The 13,265-nt window shown below is 42.9% G+C and overlaps 1 protein-coding gene across 2 annotated transcripts in view; it reads right to left on the minus strand.

Moving 5' to 3' along the window:
• spast (spastin) overlaps positions 1 to 3,302 on the minus strand; it is a 65,468-nt gene extending 62,166 nt beyond the window's left edge. Inside the window, exon 1 of one of the 2 annotated variants that reach the window (XM_052024507.1) lies at positions 2,933 to 3,302. In XM_052024507.1, coding sequence (XP_051880467.1) covers positions 2,933 to 3,254 — 322 coding nt within the window. In that variant the 5' untranslated portion in view covers positions 3,255 to 3,302. The remainder of the gene's footprint in view (positions 1 to 2,932) is intronic. The other variant, XM_052024506.1, reaches the window with a different exon arrangement.
• Between the last annotated feature and the right edge of the window lie 9,963 nt (positions 3,303 to 13,265).

The raw sequence follows: 13,265 nt of genomic DNA on the forward strand, positions 1-13,265 counted from the left end.
ATGGGCACTTGATGGTCAGCATTGGCTCGGTGGGCCATAGGAACTGTTTCCATGCTGTATGACATATCGCTCTAATTAGGAAAAGATTTAAAAGTGAGACTTGAATAGAGAAGCAGCTCCCAAGTGGTAGAACATATTAGTGCAAAGATTAGGCATGCATCCAGCAAATATGAAGTGACTTTAAAGGGAAATTTTAACTTTCACATTGAATGGAATAATCAGAAAAGCTTTTGCCAGAAAGGTAGCAAATTTCATTAGCATGTTCAAGACAGTTTACGGCAATAATGAGTTCCAAAAAGTGTGCAAGTGTTAGAGAGGCAACAGTGGTGGTGGTGAAATATGTATTATTTAATAATGAACAATGAACCATATTTAGTTAATGTTCCTAAAGGTGCAAGATGTTTATCACTTTAGCATGAATTTTACTGAGAAACCATCTGCTAGTATTACTTAGCATAAATGCAGAGACATTTTAGGACTACCATGCAAACTTGGAAGTCTCACATTTACTGCCCTAGCAATTTCCCAAATGTGCTCCACTACCAGAATTCAGCAGCAGTGCTTCGTCTAGCTGAGATTCCTCACTCATGTCAGGGAATCTACTCCAGGATATTGTGAGAGTTTAAATCTGGCACAAGATCCACTATTCTACTAATTTTCCCTGAACACTGATTTGTTAAATATTTAATTTAAAAGATTAAAGCAGTTTTACATTCTCCAAACGTAAGGGACATTCATAACTACTTAGAAATCACGACAGCATCAACATCTTGTGAAGCTGGACGCTGGTGGGCTATACCAGCTGTCAAAGATTTTCAGGGGAGAGTTGCAGACCATGCTTTTCTCCTGCTTCATCTGAGGCCCTCCCGCAGCCCAGGAACAGCTTCTGCCTATCCAGCTTAATTACACAAGCCAGGGTGGGGTCAGGTATTAAAACAATTCTAAATCCTTGGATTTGGGTTTGGATTGGGTGCAATTCTAATTTTATACGTGAGCAGATCTCTACTCAGAGCCTCAACACTAAACTATAGAAACCTTTAGGGTAACAGGACAAGTCCTCCAGAATCGGCTCAAGTAAGTTTGGAAGAGTGGCAATTGCAGGCTGTGGCCCAATGTCACCAAAATCCAGGCCAATATAAGAGAGTTCAAAATTGGTCTAAAGTGGAGAAATGTAAGACAGCTACAAAAAAAAGTCTATATTTAAGCAAGCCAATATTTTCTTTATTGATTTGAGGCCTATGGGAAAGGCTAGTGTTTATTGCCTATCCCAACAGGATGAGTCAGTGACTGAAAATCTGTTAATGGGCAAGCAACCAAAGATTGATTGGAGGAATTTAATGCAATACAGACCAATTCATACCTCTAAGGAGAGAGTTCTTACTGCAGAGCAAAAACTAACCAAAGGTAATAGCCAACATAAGATTAAAAGTCTGCAAAAATCAGAACAGGGAAATGCTACCGACTGGCACATTCCAGGCTGCAGGAGTACGTGCTGAGGGATGCACTGAAGCTGGGTGCAGCCAGCGCGAAGGCTCGGTGGGGAAGGATAACAGTTTAGGATTCTTCTACCACAGGAGGAGGGGCAGGGTCAGGTGAGGAAGCCGCTCATATGTTGTAAATATGGGATTGGGGCATCGGTGCTGTGTTTTTTATATATAAAAAGGTAACACTAAGAATTGAACTGTACACGAATGTAAAAGTTTGAACTGTTTTATTATTGTATATAGTTTCCTTTATTATGAATAAAGTTTATTTTGATAAAAAATTACTCCTTGGGGGAATCCAGCTCTATGGAGCAGCTTCAGATCAAGGGTCACCCATTTAAGACAAATGATGTGGAATCTCTTCTGTCAGTACAGTTGAAATAACGTGAATCATTGAATATATCTGTTTATCTCAGCCTTGAATCTTGATGATCTGTTCAGGGAAACAGATCATGACCTTGCCTAACTGATGGTGGAGCAAGCATACTGTTACTTCAATTTTAAAGTTTTCTTACATAATAAATGTTACAGTGCAACAGTACAGCAATGCATCATCTTTTAACAAGTGTGCTCATTTAACACAGCTACTCTAATACACGCACTATATTATGTAATGCAAAAATCACAGTAAAGGGTGATGTTTGATACATTATAATACAACAGTGATAATCAATTAGTGCATCATAGCAAAGTTGACATGCATAGAATAAATGAACATATGCCATGCAGTGACTTAGACCAATACCAGGCACAGTAGTGTAGCGGTTACCATAATGCTATTACAGCGCCAGCAACCCGGGTTCAATTTCGGCTGCTGTCTGTAAGGAGTTTGTACATTCTCCTCATGTCTGCATGGGTTTCGTCCGGGTGCTCCGGTTTCCTCCCACGTTCCAAAGACGTACAGGTTAGGAAGTTGTGAGCATGCTACGTTGGCGCCATAAGAGTGGCGACACTTGTGGGGCTGCCCCCAGAACACTACGCAAAAGATGCATTTCACTGTGTTTTGATGTACATGTGACTAATAAAGATCTGATCACCTTTTAGCAAGTGTGCACGTTTAACATAACTACTCTAATACATGCACTACATTATGTGATGCAAAAATCAAAATCACAGTAAAAGGGATGTTTGATGCATTATAGTACGTGATATTCAATAAGTGCATCATAGCAAAGTTGACATGTATAGAATAAATTAACACATGCAATGCAGTGACTTAGACCAATACCACGGCCTACCTTACAATCCAACATATATTGTAAAACACTACAATGCCATGCGGACATGGTGCATTCTTCCACTCAGATTAAAAACAAAATACAATGCAGTGCACCTGAACCGAGTGGTTTCACTAGCCACCTGGAGCATCCTTAAAGGGGCAGTGGACATACCCAACATCCCTTGTACTCGGGCAACAAAAGCCAGCCTCCCTCCTGACTCTCCCTCACCTCTTTCGTCTTCGTCGATGCCGAGAGCGGTGGAGATGTACTCGAAGGCCAGCCGGTGGGACTGGCGGATCTGCTCGGGCTCGGCCGTGGCCACGGTCGGGGTGCTCTTGCGCGATGCCATCTCGGCCAGGCGCTGGCAGACGTAGGCGAAGAAGAGCCAGAGGTGGAAGGCCAGGAAGCGCAGGAAGGTGAAGACAGCGACCAGCGGGTAGGAGAAGTAGTAGAGGTTACGTCTGTGGAGCGAGAGCCTGTCGCTGTTGCCTTCGGGCGGATCTCGGGCCGGTCCCTTCTTCTTCCTGCCTCGGCCGCCGGGAGAATTCATTCACCCGCCCTCTCTCCGCCATCACACGCAAGGCAATGCGCATGCGCCAACGCCGCTCCAGCGTTGTCCGGCCTCCCACCAATCGCAATGGACAAAGGCTCCGCGCTGTCGTCCAATCAGGAGGTGGCCGCGTCCTCCAATTAAAGTTACCCCAGGGGTAGGAATTGGCCATTGGGAGGGACAGCTTCCATAGAACATTACAGCACAGTACAGGCCCTTCGGCCCACAATCTTGTGCCCACATTTTATCCTCCTCTAATATCTATCTAACCCTTCCCTCCCACATAGCCCTTCAGTTCTCCATCATTCATGTGTCCAAGAGTCTCTTAAATGTCCCTAATGTATCTGCCCTCACAATCTGCTCTAATACCTATCTAACCCTTCTCTCCCACATAGCCCCCTGTTTTTCTATAATTCATGTGTCTATCTAAGAGTCTCCTAAATGTCCCTAACCTCCGCAGGCAGTGCGTTCCATGCACCCACCACTCTCTGTGTAAAAAAAAAACTTACCTTTGACATCTCCCTTATACCTTCCTCCAATCACCTTAAAATTATGTCCCCTCGTGTTAGCCATTCTTGTCCTGGGAAAAAGTCTCTGACTGTCCACTCGATCTATGCCTCTTATCATCTTATACACCTCTATCAAGTCATCTCTCATCCTCAAGCCCTAGCTCACTCAACCTATCCTCAGAAGACATGCTCTCCAATCCAGGCAACGTCCTGGTAAATCTCCTCTGCACGCTCTCTAAAGCTTCCACATCCTTCCTATAATAGGGCAACCAGAACTGAACACAATACTCCAAGTGTGGCCTAACCAGAGTTCTATAGAACTGCAACGTCACCTTGCGGCTCTTGAACTCAATACCCCAGCTAATGAAGGCCAACATACCATATGCCTTCTTGACAACCCTATCGACCTGCACGGCAACCTTGAGGGATCTATGGATGTGGACCCCAAGATCCCTCTGTTGCTACACACTGCTAAGATTTCTGCAATTAACCTTGTATTCTGCCTTCAAATTTGATCTCCTGAAGTGTATCACTTCACACTTATCTGGGTTGAGCTCCGCCTGCCACTTCTCAGCCCAGGTCTGCATTCTATCAATGTCCTGTTGTATCCAATCTAATGATGTACTTCTCTCTTGAAGACAGCAAAATATAAGGTGCTGGGAAATGGAAAAGGGAAATGCAATATCAAGTCAGGCAACGTTTGAGATACTGGAGCAAAAAGCAAACTGGTTGATGAACTCAGCAGGTCAGGCAGCATCACTATAGGGAGATGGACAGTTGATGTTTCGGGTCGAGACCCTTCATCTGGACTAGACGAGTCACTGGAGCAACACGCGGAAAATGCTGGAGGCTCTCAGCAGGTCAGGCAGCATCTATTGGAGGAAAACGGACAGTCGACGTTTCGGACCGAGACCCTTCATCAGGACTGGGAAGAAAAAGGGCAGAAGCAGGAATAAAAGGGGAGGGGGAGGAGCACGAGCTGGCGGGCGAGAGGTGAATCGAGGTGAGGGGGAAAGGTAGGTAGGTGGGAGAGGGGGGGAAGTGGTCCAGATTGTAGATTCTCTCTCTTCTACTTTTTATTCATTCTCCTTCTCGGATCATTGTAATTTCCAATGGCTTTATATTTATCTAGGAGGGAAACCTTCAAGTGATGGTGTTTCCTTGTACCAACTGCCCATGTTCTTCAGGGAAACTAGAAAATGGAAGTGTTTCCAAAGAAGTCTTAGCAAGCCACTGTAGTGCATCATGTGGATAGCAAATACTGCAGAACTGGCGAATGAAGAGAATATGGAAGTTGTTGGACCAAATACCAACCAATCAAGCTGCTTTGGCTTAATGGTGCAAACTTCATAAGTATTGCTGGAGTAGCACTTATCCACTAATAAATGGTGAAAAACTTTGGAAGGTAGGTCATTTGCTGCACTACATCCAATCTATTACCTGTTTTGTGGCCATAGTTCTTGATGTCATTGTCCAGTTATGTTTTGGATCAATAATGAGCCTTTTTGTTTGGTTACTTTGTTAATTTTTGGGGATGTAGACTTTGCTGGCAAGGTCAGCATTTATTTCCTGTACTTAATTGCTCTTCAAAGATCAATGGTGAGCTGCTTTGCTGAGCTCGTGAAGGGACTTGCAAAATGCGGTTGAGTAGGGAACTCCAGGATTTAGAATTGTCACAAAGAAGAAATGACAATATTATATCAGAATCCGGGTGGTATGCTGCCTGGAGGAGAACCAGCAGGCAGTGGTGTTCCATGTGCCAGATGACATTGTCTTTTCTTGGTGCTGGAGCTCACATGTTTGGAAGGTGGTGCTGGAATAGTTTAGGAAAGTAACTGCAGTACCCGGTGCGCCAATGGAGGGAGTAAATATTCTGGGTGGTGGATATGTTGCAAATCAATTGGGCTGCCTTGAGGTTCTTGAATGTTGTTGAAGGTGCATTTATCTGGGCAAGTAGAGAATATTCCATCATGCTCCTGACCTGTGCTTTATAGATGATGGAAAGACTTTTACATGTCAGGAGGCAAGTCACACACTGCAGGATACCTAGCCTCTATCTTGTTCTTGTAGCTAAAGTATTTGTGGCTAGTCCACTTTAATTTGTAGTCAATGCTGTGCCCAAGATATTGATGGTGGGGGACAGGAAGTCATTGGTTGTCAAGAAAAAGTTAGATTCTCTTGTTGGAGATGATTGTTGCCTGGAACTTTTGTCGGTGGGATAATTTGGTAAAGATAGCGATCTTTAATGTGACTGGGAAGTGGTTAGATTTTCTTGCTCTCTTGAGGTTTGTCATTCCCTAGCACTTAAGCTGCAAACAACATCTATGCCACAAATCACCTAAAGGCTGAATACTGCCTAGATGTTGACCTATGTCCATCACTAAGGACCCCCACCACCCGGGACATGCCCTTTTCATGTTACTACCATCAGGGAGGAGGTACAGGAGCCTGAAGACCCACACTCAACATTTCAGGAACAGCTTCTTCCCCTCTGCCATCAGATTTCTGAACAGTCCATGAACACTACCTCATTAGTCCTCTTTTGCATTATTTATTTATTTTTATGATTTACAGTAATTTTTTTATGTCTTTATTTCTTGCACTGTACTGTTGCCACAAAACAGCAAATTTCACGACATATATCAGTGATAATAAACCTGATTCTGATGTGTGCAAAGACAGTTTCATTATCTGAAGGACATATGAATCTGCAGGCACGGTAGTGTAGCGGTTAGCGTAACGCTATTACAGCACCAGCGACCCAAGTTCAATTCCGGCCGCTGTCTGTAAAGAGTTTGTACGTTCTCCCCGTGTTTGCATGGGTTTCCTCCAGGTGCTTTGGTTTCCTCCCATATTCCAAAGACATACGGGTTAGGAAGTTGTGGGCATGCTATGTTGGCACCGGAAGTGTGGCGACACTTGCGGGCTGCCCCCAGAACACTCTACGCAAAGATGCACTTCACTGTGTGTTTCAATGTACGTGTGATTAATAAAGGTACCTTATCAAATTAGGATAAGTAGTCTTCTTGATTCTTCACCCTGCACTGCCATTTAATAAGACAATGGATAGTCTGAAGTAACCTCTACTTCTCATTCCTGAACAGCCTGGAGTAACGTTTTATTGCCTGGCTCATCAAGAATCTATCTATTGCTGCCTTAAAAATATTCAAATTCTCTCTTCCTCAAATTGTAATGAAAGGATATTTGCAAAGATTCACAACACTGAAGAAATTTCACTTTATCTTTGTTTTAAATGGCGAGTCCTAATTTTCAACAGGGACTCTAGTTCTATATTTTCCCCACAGGAAAAGACATCCTATCCACATTCACCCTGTCAAGGTGCCTCACTTTTGTATGTTTCAATCAAGTCCCCTCTCCTTCTAAACTGCAAAGACAGAGTTATAGAGCAGCAGCAGCATTTTACAAATGAGCAGAATGAGAAGAGTTGGCAAAAGAGATGGGGAATGAATAGAATGGGTTGGCAAGTGTTTGAATAAAGAAACAAATTACTATTAAATAGATGTAATATTAGCAAGAGTTTAATGGGGTACATTCAAACCAATAAGGCAGAGTACATGAACAGCTGAAGAGGTATTCGTAAATACTTGAATTTTTGTACTGCCTATTTTCCAGTTACACCAATAATTACATTTTTGGAATTTTTACTACATTAAAATTGGTACTATAAATTGATACTGGTTTATTATCGTCACATGTACCAAGATACAGTGAAAAACTTAGTTTTGCATGCCATCCATACAGATCATTTCAAAACATAAATACTTTAAGGTAGTACAAGGGTAAAGCAATAACAGAGAAAGTACAGCGCAGGAAGACAATAAAGTGCAAGGGTCACGACGAGGTAAATTGTGAGGTCAGGAGTTCATCTTTAATGTACAAGAGGTTCATTCAAGAGCCTTATAACAGTGGGATAGAAGCTGTCCTTGTAAATGAAAGTTATTGCTGTGCTATGGAAGATTTTTTTCAACACAAGATCACAAGACAAGGGAGCAGAAGCAGGCCGTTCGGCCCATCGAGTCTGCTCCAAGGAAAAGGGAAAAAGAAATGGGGTGGGAAAAAAAACCTATTCTAATCCCATTTTCCAGCCTTATCCCCATATCCCTTGATACCCTGACTATTTAGATATCTGTCTATCTCCTCCTTGAACACCCCCACTGATCTGGCCTCCACTGCTGTGCGTGGCAAGGAGTTCTACAATTTCACCACCCTCTGGGTAAAGAAATTTCTCCTCATCTCTGTCTTGAAACTGTACCCTCTAATTCTAAGATTGTGCCCTCTGGTCCTGGACTCGCCCACCAAGGGAAACAGCCTAGCCACATCTACTCTATCCTTTCCTGTCAACATTTTAAATGTCGCTACGAGGTCCCCCTCATCCTTCTGTACTCCAGTGAGTACAGTCCAAGAGCCGACAAACGCTCATCATACGTAAGCCCTTTCATTCCCGGAATCATTCTCGTAAATCTCCTCTGAACCCTCTCCAAAGTCAGCACATCCTTCCTAAGATGTGGGGCCCAAAACTGCGCACAGTATTCCAAATGAGGCCTCACTAGTGCCCCGTAGAGCCTCATCAACACTTCCTTACTTTTATACACTATACCTCTCGAGATGAATGCCAACATAGCATTCGCTTTCTTAACCACCGATCCAACCTGGTGGTTAACTTTTAAGGTATCTTGTACGAGTACCCCCAAGTTCCTTTGTACTACCGTACTTTCAATCTTCTCTCCTTCTAGATAATAATCTACCCGCTTATTTCTGCTTCCAAAGTGTACAACTGCACATTTCTCAACATTGAATCTCATCTGCCATTTCCTTGCCCATTCTCCTAAACTGTCTAGGTCCCTCTGCATCCTTTCTATTTCCTCTATGCTCCCTACTCCTCCACTTATCTTGGTGTCATCCACAAACTTAGCCACACAACCATTTATTCCATCATCCAAATCATTGATGTACAAGGTAAAAAGGAGCGGCCCCAACACCGACCCCTGCGGCACACCACTAGTAACCGGTAACCAACCAGAACGAGATCCTTTTATTTCCACCCTTTGCTTCCTGCCAACCAGCCAATGCTCCACCCATTCTGCTATCCTACCCATAACTCCATGACCTCTCATCTTATTAATCAGTCTCTTGTGAGGCACCTTATCGAAGGCCTTTTGAAAGTCTAAATACACAACGTCTACCGCCTCTCCCTTATCCACCCTACCTGTGATTTCTTCAAAAAACTCCAATAGGTTGGTCAGACAGGACCTCCCCTTCACAAAACCATGTTGACTAGGTCCAATCTTGCCTTGCGCCTCTAGGTATTCGGTAACCTCCTCCTTGAGGATAGATTCCAATAATTTTCCCACCACTGTACATTCCCAAAATTGCACTTTCTGTTCCTTATGATATAGTTTTCCTCTTTGCACTAGTTTAAACCAGACTAAGGTATCAAATAGTTAACAGTTATTAGGCCAGCTTATCACCACATTTCCTCTCTCAATCTGCAGATTTACAATGGAAATTCTAGCTACAAAACATTTTTTTTAAATTGGCCTGGCCAATAAACAATCTGTGCAAAATTGTATATTTGTAGTTACTGCATACAGTTTGTCAATGATGTAACAAAATAAAGGTTCTGTTATTTTAGTGACTGCAAACAGTACAGAATCACAGACTCTCACCTGGCTTCACACAGTTTGAAAACTCAGAAGCAGGGTGCTGGGTCCCCTGTTTGTCATATACCGTATATTAACAGTTTGGATAAGAGTGTAGGTGGCATGATTAGTAAGTTTGCAGATGACACCAAAATTGGTGGTGCAGTGGACAGTGAAGAAGGTTAGAACAGGATCTAGATCAACTGGGAAAGAGGGCAAGGGAAAAGGCTGATAGAACTTAACTTGGACAAATATGAAGTGATGCATTTTGGGAGGTTAAACCAGGGCAGGACATACACAGTGAATGGCAGGGTCCTGGGGAGTGTTGTAGAACAGAGATACCAGGGAGTACAAGTGCATAGTTCCCCAGAAGTGGCAACAGAGGTAGATGGTGGTGAACAAGGCAGACCATCAGTCAGAGCACTGAGATGTCATGTTACAGCAGTACAAGATGTTGGTGAGACCACACCTCAAGTGTTGTGTGCCATTCTGGTCACCATGTTATTGGAAGTCTGTGATTAAACTAGAGATGATGCAGAAAAGATTCACAGGGTTGCTGGAACTGGATGGCTTGAGTTATAAGGCAAGACTGGATGGGCTTCCCCAGAACATAGAATGTTGAAAAATGACCCAATGGAAATTTATCCTAGTCGTTTTTTTTCCCAATATTGGGGAGTCTAAAACTAGAGGGCATAGGTTTAGGGTGAGAGGGGAAAGATTTAAAGGGACGTGAGGGGCAAATTTTTCACACAGGGTGGTGGGATGATTGAATGGAAATGAGCTGCCAGAGGAAGTGGTAGAGGTGGGGATAATTATGTTAAAATACATTTGGACAAGTTCATGGATAGGAAAGGTTGAGAAGGATATGAATCTAGTGCAGGCAGATGGGACCAGCTCAGGTAGGCACCTTGGTCGGCAGAGACAAGTTGGGCCGAAGTGTCTATTTCCATGCTGTACAACTCTGACTCTATGGACTTCCAGTTAGGGAGCCATTGGTCAAAACATTGTAGCCAATTATTGTTCAAGCACCCATTCCCTGGCCAGTGATATAGATGTCAATCTCAGGTTTAAACAAATCAAAATAAAACCTGCAAATGTTGTAAATATGAAATTTTAAAAAAAAGAAAATGAAGATCGGGCAGCTTCTGTGGAGAGGAAAAAAATGTAACATTTCAGGTCATCAACCTGGTCAATAGTAGAAAAATTAATCAGTAAATTAGAACATAGAAAAACTACAGCACAATTCAGGCCCTTCGGCCCACAAAGCTGTGCCGAACATGTCCCTACCCTAGAAATTACTAGGCTTACCCATAGCCCTCTATTTTACTCAGCTCCATGTACTGATCTAACAGTCTCTTGAAAGACCCTATCGTATCCGCCTCCACCACCGTTTCCGGCAGCCCATTCCACACACTCACCACTCTCTGAATAAAAAACTTACCCCTGACATCTCCTCTATATCTACTCCCCAGCACCTTAAACCTATGTCCTCTTGTGGCCACCAATTCAGCCCTGGGGAAAAGCCTCTGACTATCTATCCTATCAATACCTCTCATCATCTTACACACCTCTATTAGGTCCCCCCTCATCCTCCGTCTCTCCAAGGACAAAAAGGCCGAGTTCCCTCAGCCTGCTTTCATAAGGCATGCTCCGCATTCCAGGCAGCATCCTTGTAAATCTCCTCTGCACCCTCTCTATGGCTTCCACATCTTTCCCGTAGTGAGGCAACCAGAACTGAGCACAATACTCCAAGTGTGGTCTGACCAGGGACCTATATAGCTGCAATAATACCTCGATTCACAATTAAAGTACCTTAATTTCTGTCAGATTTGTACCGAGTCATTCTCCAGCTACAACACACTAACCAGATGTACAATCCTCCAAATGCACCATTTCATTATGCAAAATAATCATTCAATACATAGCTAGAATTACTATTTTTCCCAATTAGAGCAATACACCATCAGATATTCAGCAGGACTCCATTATATCAGGTGTTTAATCCCAGTAGATGGACTCTTGTTATGTAGGGTGTTTACTCCAAGCATATTCCCTATGCTGTCATAGGAAAACAGAAATAAAAGTAAACTATTCAGCCCCTTGAGTCTGTTCCACCAATAAATTATGTCACAAAAGGGGTAAGACCAAGACCAAGGTCAGCACACTGACTTAAACAATTGTCGTTGTCATGTACTGCATAATGTTTGAGATGAGATAGATAGTCCCTTTTCTTGTCCTAATTGGAAATCTTCAAGTGAATTTAAATTTTGAATGCAAAGGTTCTGCTTGCGTGTTTTGTTAATGGAAAATGACTAACGTCAAATAGAGCGAAGGAAGGAACAAAATAATCAGATGGGCAAATAAGGAGAATTTAGAGGTTAAGAATAATTTAAGTGAATGAAGGATATCTTTATTAGTCACATGTACATCGAGACACACAGTGAAATGCATCTTTTGCATAGAGTGTTCTGGGGTCAGTCTGCAAGTGTCGCCACAATTCCAGCACCAACGTAGCATGCCCACAACTTCTTAACCTGTAGGTTTTTGGAATGTGGGAGGAAATCAGAGCGAGATGGGGAGAATGTACAAACTCCTTACAGACAGCAGCCGAAATTGAACATTGAGCTAATCACCTCACTAACGTGGAGGGAACATAGCAGGAACATGAAATTAAACAACAATTCTTTACAGATTTCTTTGAAGGTTTTAAAGAAAACATTTCTGATAGCTGGGGGAGTGCCTTTGATGGTATTGCATTCATACCCACATGACTCCTGTCAGCGTTGTGAGTCATGAAGAATCCTTCTGTGAGCCAGGCACTATACTTCACCTGCACTTCTGCAAAACACCAGGCATGTCCTTCACACTGAAAACAAGCCAGATACTTTCTACAGTTCTACCAAACACCGCAGATCCCAGCTCAGATCTGGCAGTGGGAGGTGATCCCAAGCCTTCCCAATATAGCCAAATTCCATTCCCATATCCTGTATTAGTTATCGGAATCCAACTGAAGGCTTAAGCAGCTTCAATATGAGCATAGATCTGAGCTGAAAGGTCTATTTTACTGTTACAAACATATCTAATTTATCTATGTCAATGTCTAATTGAATATCTTCCAATCCTTCATTTAACTCTTATCAACATAACCATCTATTCCTCTCTCCTTCATCCAGCTTCTCCTAAAATGCATCAATGCTATTCACCTCATGCAGATTCCACGTACTCTTTACTCTCTGCATAAAGAACTTTCTCCTGAATTACTTCATGGAAAGAATAGTGACAATAATGTTTTAGTCTCACCTCATGAACAGAAAAACTTAAAGAATATCCATTTTATTAAACTTTTTGCAACTTCAAAGACCTCTGTCACGTCATCACTGAGGCATATCTTTTTTTTGCCATGGATGAGGCATCAAAACTATTTGGGTGAGAACACTTTCTTAGAGTCAGGGATAAGGCATAGAAATGGGCCCTTCGGCCCACCGAGTCCATGCTGACCATCAAACACCCATTTACATTAATCCTATTTTTATTCTCCCCATTGACTCATCAACTCTTCTTCTCCCCCCTCCCCACCCACTCAGGTTCTAGCACTCACCTACACACTAGGGGCAAGTTAAATTGCCTAGTTAACCTACCAACTCATATCTTTGGGATGTGGGAAGAAACCGGAGCAACCAGAGGAAACCCATGCAGTAACAGGGAGAACATGCAAATTCCACACAGACAACACCCGAGGTCAGGATCGAACCCTGGTCTCTAACACTCGGAGGCAGTGGCTTTACTAGCTACACCACCAGATGTTGGTTCATTTATTCTCTCACTGGATCTGGAGGAATTTG

The sequence above is a fragment of the Pristis pectinata genome, chromosome 10, assembly GCF_009764475.1.
Source record: "Pristis pectinata isolate sPriPec2 chromosome 10, sPriPec2.1.pri, whole genome shotgun sequence".
In the NCBI taxonomy this organism is placed as follows: domain Eukaryota; kingdom Metazoa; phylum Chordata; class Chondrichthyes; order Rhinopristiformes; family Pristidae; genus Pristis; species Pristis pectinata.